At 42.9% G+C, this 5,877-nt stretch overlaps 1 protein-coding gene across 2 annotated transcripts; it reads right to left on the bottom strand.

Annotated features, from left to right (window-relative positions):
• Positions 1–330: 330 nt before the first annotated feature.
• On the bottom strand, positions 331–4,829 carry CUNH1orf53 (chromosome unknown C1orf53 homolog). 2 transcript variants are annotated; one of them, XM_023708670.1, is made up of 3 exons: positions 4,515–4,829; positions 1,678–1,779; positions 331–456 (listed from the first exon to the last, which is right to left on the bottom strand). In XM_023708670.1, exons 1-3 carry the CDS (start codon positions 4,821–4,823, stop codon positions 385–387), a joined length of 483 nt encoding a protein of 160 aa, XP_023564438.1. In that variant the 5' UTR covers positions 4,824–4,829; the 3' UTR covers positions 331–384. The 2 variants fall into 2 exon arrangements, with proteins under 2 accessions (XP_023564438.1, XP_004625501.1); XM_004625444.2 differs by having other exon boundaries at positions 4,560–4,829.
• Between the last annotated feature and the right edge of the window lie 1,048 nt (positions 4,830–5,877).

Genomic DNA, 5,877 nt, shown 5'->3' with positions numbered 1-5,877 from the left:
ACATGAACAAATAACCTTCTGTTTGCCAGCAACTTCCCTTGGCTGCTAACACTGATAAGAAAACAGTAGAGAACCAAGGCTAAAAGACGTCAAGAGCTACCCATGTGATCTAATTGCTACTTGTATTTAACAGAATGGTCATTATTGTCTTTCCTCAACATATGTGTCTGATAATGAAGAAAAAAAGGAATAATTATCACTGTGCTACTTCAAAACACATATTTGTTAGCTTTTCCATTGATGTTCTTTTAATATGGGTATTTCAGATGAGAAATACCCATATTAAATATTATATTACAATAAATAGAACACAGAAAGTAATTCTGAATTAGACATTTATTTTTAAGTACATGTTTAATCAGAGAACAGAGACAAAAATCATTGTCAAACATAAAAATATGAATTGAATTGCTTCTTTTTAGATGGATCCTTAACATTGACTTGACCGTATGGACACTGCAGAAGAAATAAAGCATATTATTAAATGACTTAACAATTATTTTGAAAAAGCACACTTCTTTTCAAGTGAAAAAAAAAGATTGTTAAGAACATTATATAGATCATTTGCTCTATCAAGTGTTGTCGACCAAGAAGAGAAGAACAGCAACTTTCACAAATGGTCCTAATTAGGGTTCAAGAACCATTTCCTAAATGCATCCTTCCAACTTTAAGAATTTTACTGTCAAATATCTACTTAGAATATCCCAAGTCTTCAATTTACACAAAGCTATTATGCATTTGATTAGAAACAGCATTCATTGCACAAGTAGGACTATACATAAAAGTGAAGGCTGAGTTTTTCAATAAGGCTGCAGTAAATATATACACTTAGTGTCTATTCTTTAATTAAGAAGCCATTCAATTAAAGGAAGTAATCCTTTCTTGCAACAATCCATATAAAATGTTCTATAAACAGGTTACTGGTTTATATCTCAACCCTATAACAATTTCCCTTAATGTTATGTTTTTAATAGTAAAAACTCATTCATATTTATTTGCCAAAATAGGGAAGGAGGAACTAACTTATTTTCAGCAATAATTATAGAGATATTACCAATTGATATAAAATTATTAGGAAATGTATAATACTAAATTTGGGGAAACTGGGCTTTGTAGTTGCTTTTAAAGTAAAGAACTGGAAAAAAAAGCTAGAGAGGGAAAGGGAGGGAGGGAGACCGAGAGGGGAAGGAGAGTAGAAGGGATTGGCAAGAAGGGAAGGAAAGGAAGGAAGAAATCTTTATCATTTGAAGGCAACCCACCTTTCACTTCTTCAGGCTGGGCTAATTTCTATTTATTCAGCTAATAATGAAGAAAATGCTTCTTGGGAACTAGGTTGCCACATCCTTGATTCCTTTTCCTACCTTCTTTGTACCTGCCTAGTGAATATAACTTATTTGGAACCTCATGAAAAGTTTGCTTGTAATAAAGGGCTCCCATGAATTTCTAGTCACAGCATTTTTAGGGACTGATGCTTACCATGAAACATTACAAAATTCCATTAACTTTAAAGGTCCTATGTTGGTACTAAGGACTTCATTGTCCTTGGCTGAAGTAGCTTGTGAAAAGTGCACTCCAGGTCTATTTGGCTCTTTTATTTGACTTGTTGTTCAAATAACAGGTCTTTATGAAGTTATAGCAGCACCGCAAACTGCTATTACAAGGCAAATTGTTACTCACGTGTCTGCAGGCAGAGCCACAGCAGGCGCCCCTCTGCAAGTGGGCCAGCATGGTGAGCACCATGAAACCAGTAGCTGGGTCCACATAGTTTAACTGGCCAGCCTAAAGGGTAAGCAAATCACATGATCCAATCATCTCAATACTCATCCTGTCTCCTCAACACAATTTCTATTCCTAAGGTACTGGAAAACATTGTAAAAAACTATTATACTTCTTCCCATCAATTTCAGTGGCGCGTTCAATGAAAGATTGAATGCATTCCAACATGTACTATGATCCAACTTTATGTGACTACAGGAGAAAATACACAAGTTGAGAAAATGAGAAGTTGATGGAAAAACAAGAACTCCTCTATACCCAGTAACTATTAGTGACTGCTCTGATATTTTTCAGTCAGTTTCTAGGTAGCAAGCTTAATAACAGGTGATTTAAGTGATTTTAAGAGCTTAAGAGGCTGAGAATGGACTTTTACTCAGAAGTTGCAGTTGCAATTTCAGTACTTAAAATATGTGCATAATGATTTAGACTTACAGAAAAGGTGCTAATCAAAACCAACAGTCCTTATAGAAAAGTATTACTTTTGCCATTATTAAACACTTTTCTTTACCTTCATAATGTTACTCCATTGCATATTTTACACTTTTTCTAGAGTGTTTTAAATTTTAAGTAAAAAAGTTGTTTTAACGTATTAAGAATTGTTGCTTTCTCAAAGTTTCATCAAAAGCAACTTCTAGAATATTGCTGTAATCAAGGAAGCATTGTTCTACATACATTCACACATTTTTTAAAAACAAGAATTCCAAATGCTTTGTGTGAAGGTAAAAGTAAATAACTTCTGAGACATTTCAGTGATATTTAGTCTTGAAATTTTATAGGGGAATTTTCCTATGGCCTTTAAAAACATAACATTTCTACCACATGTTCTTGTATAGAACCTTTCAATAAAATATACATTAAACTAGCATATATGCTGACATGCATTTTAATGAGTCATGAAAAACTTCTTCTGTAGATCAATGTCTTATTTAGTGGCTAAAGACCAACTGTGTTTTCTGAATAAAGTGAGAAAGAAAGACAGACAGACAGACAGACAGAAAGAAAGAAAATAAATAAATAAATAAATAAGGACTGCTAAGGTTCAAAGTTCAGGTCCAAGTTGCAGCTAAGACATCCAGCAAAGATACTATCAAGGAAGTAGGAACCCAGCAAGCCTCCAGGCTTGTTGTAAAACCGTCCCAAGCACTTTGAGACCACAGGAACAGATTGCAAGGGACTGAATGCCCCACACACTTTAGATGATTTTCCCTTCTTTATTTATAAAGTTCGTGTTGGGAGCTAAACCAAACACTGCGAATAGCACGTGGCCTCCTTCCGCTTTTCATAGTTTCTGAATGACTGGGAGGGCAATTATCTCCCCAACCTAACAGCCAACTCCTGCATATGCTTGTTCACTCTCCAGCTTTGCTCCCCCTTCCCTCCACTGAGAACCTTTGAGCTTCTTGGCTGAGCGTTTCGTATGAGGTGCAAAAGGGTCCCACCCACACAGTGGTGGCAACAAAGATTGATAAGGGCTGTCAGCTGACTACAGAGCAAGATAGTCAGCGATGCACACTGGTTAGTTAAGAGAGCTCTCTTTCTAGAGATGTGTAGAAGAGAGCAGCTCCGGCTGAATAAGAACCAGCAGCTTCTCTTTGTGAGGACTTAGGGTCTCCTAGAAGTCATTTAACTTCTGATACTGATACTCGTGAGACAACTATGGATTTCCTGAGTAAGAAAAGGTTCGTTCCTTTCTTCTTGATGATTGAACCTGGTTTTACACGCTGCTGGTGTTTGCTCTAAAGATGAGAGATTTTGACTTACATTCACAAATCATGGTTAAGTGTGGCAACAAATTACACATGGTCATTTTACAGAAAGTATATAAACAAGATCAACCCCGGTATAGTGCCACACAGTAAAATCCCAGCACTCTCAGAAGCCGAAGCAAGAGGAATCCAAGTGTGAGCCCAGTCTAGACAACTTAGCCACTTTGGGGAAGTCCCTGTCTCAAAATTAAGAAGGGTGGGGGTGCTGAAGCTGTAGCTCAGTGAGTAGGCCCTGGATTCAACCGTCAGTATCAGAGGAAAAAATTTGAAAGTTGCCTGTTGTTTTGATTTACATTTATTCACTTTCAACACTGGAACAGATCCTTTTATCACTGTTTCTTTTGTAAGTGTTATAAAAATATAAATATGCCATCTTCAAACTCATGTCTTATGTGTTGAGAGGCACCGAGTTTAGATGCTGTTGGAAACAAATATCAAATCCACAAAACGTAAGAAAACATAGTTCAAGGCAGTCCAGGATCAAACTCCTGACTATAATTTCCTCTGCTCTCTCAGAGTGCAGAAAGAACAAGAGGGCCACGAAAAAAATTAAAAGAAAATTTGTCCCTTTCTTCTTTTGCATTTTTAAAATCACCGGATAGCAAAGTGTTTAACTGATAACGCAGTTACCATGTTTGCATAGCACATTTTCCGTCAGACTTCAATTACTTAATCTCCCCTCCCCCATCTCACACACACACACACACACACACGGGAATGCGCGCAGTCACTGGTCCCACACTGCGCCCAGGTGATCAGAAAACAAGCCCCACCCTCCCTCAGGACAGTCACAAGGTCAACCCCTAGTGCAGCGCGACGCCACGACCGGGTCTCCAGCGCTAAGGTCCTGGGAGCTGGAGACGCGCGCCCCGCCCTCCCGCCTCGCTGACCCTCCTGGGGGCGTGACCGGGCGCCCGGGGCGCACGCGCACTCGGAGGGGCCGGGGTGGGCGGGACCGCACGGGAGGCTCACCGCGCAGGCGCGCCCGGGGTGGGCGGGGAGCGACGGGAGGCTCACCGCGCAGGCGGCCGCGTGCAGCTCCGCGATCCGCCGCTCCGCCGCTGTTAACCCCTCGCTGCCCGGCCGTCTCGCCGGGCTCTCGGGCCCGTCCTGCGAGCCAGGCGTGGCGCCGCCGCGTCCGCCCTCGGAGGCACCGCCGAGGGTTAAGCTCCGCTGCTGTCGGGGCCTCACGGCGACGCCGAGAGGATGTGGCGGCGGGCCGAAGGGAGCCCGCCCGTGGAGCGTGGCGCCCGCCAGCGCTCGGAGCCGCCCGGCCGCCATGGCCGCTTCCGCCCGTGGGAAGGGCGGGGACGCGAGGCCGCCGCGCCGTGGCGCTCGGGCTCGGCGAGGGGCGGCCGGAAGCGTTCTCGGTCGCGGCTGTTGTCTGGGTCCCGCGGGCCCACCGCCGAGCCCCAGCTCCAGCCCCTTTTCCCTTTTCGTATTTGGGACGGCGTCTCCCTCGGTCGCTGGATTGCCGGGTTCTAGCTCGCTGCGAGCCTCCTGCCTCATCCTCGCGCCTTGTGCCCCCACGTTTGGGTTTAAAGTGGTCTTTTAGCGCTGTAATGCCCAGGGACCGAGTTTTGGAATGCCTGTAACAGTGGAACATAAGTGAAATGTGTTGTCCTCAGGTTCTTCTTTCTTCCAGTCTTTCTAGAGAGCCTAAACTTAATGTAATTTTTTTTTAAATTGGCATAAATGGGTTAAGGCCACCATGAGGCCGGCCACAGGAAGGTGTGTCCGTCTTTCTGTCTCTATAGCTAACTAAGCTAGTCTCCCCCCCCCCCCCCCCGTTATGAAGGTGGTCATGCATTCTTTTCTCATGTCATACTGGACTGGATCATAATCGCCTCCACTGTTAAAATCCTAGGAAGTGTGGCGTCTTACTGACCACCTTAGTTAGACCAACTAGGAAAGGCTGGGTGTTCATTGATGGTGTGTTTAGGAATAAAGGTTGGGAAGCACAGCCTTCAGGCTTGACTCTTTGCCCCTTCCTAGCTTGAAATCCAAAACAAAATTGCACCCTGCATACCAAACGTCGTGTTGCTAAGCTTTTGCACAATCCAAACTAAAATTTTATTACCTGTCTGCAAGATGAAAGCTACCCTGATGCCCCCAAACAATTAAATTCGAGAAAATTAACACAAACCCAAGAAGTGTGCAGGTGTTAGAATTAAATTAACAACCGTCCCTCCCACAGCCCCCAACCTGGGTTTTATGAAGACAAGGGTTGTGTTCTTTTACAGGAAATATTGAGAGCGAGATTGGATCTTTAGGCAGAGCCTACAGTTGTACAGAAGAGTGACTGAGTCGCCACAGATCACTGATTTTTTTTCTA

This window comes from Octodon degus, unplaced genomic scaffold (assembly GCF_000260255.1).
Source record: "Octodon degus isolate 3935 unplaced genomic scaffold, OctDeg1.0 scaffold00009, whole genome shotgun sequence".
Taxonomy (NCBI): domain Eukaryota; kingdom Metazoa; phylum Chordata; class Mammalia; order Rodentia; family Octodontidae; genus Octodon; species Octodon degus.
Note: the sequence above shows the minus strand (reverse complement) of the source record. Positions and strands in the feature narration are given on the sequence as shown.

Excerpts from the sequence above, each read along its gene's own strand:
- CUNH1orf53 (XM_023708670.1), bottom strand. The coding sequence starts at position 4,823 with ATGGCGGCCGGGCGGCTCCGAGCGCTGGCGGGCGCCACGCTCCACGGG. Across the intron at positions 1,780-4,514 it reads ACCCCGGGCGCGCCTGCGCG|GCTGGCCAGTTAAACTATGT; the intron begins GTGAGCCTCCCG and ends CTTACCCTTTAG. Across the intron at positions 457-1,677 it reads GTGGCTCTGCCTGCAGACAC|TGTCCATACGGTCAAGTCAA; the intron begins GTGAGTAACAAT and ends TTTCTTCTGCAG.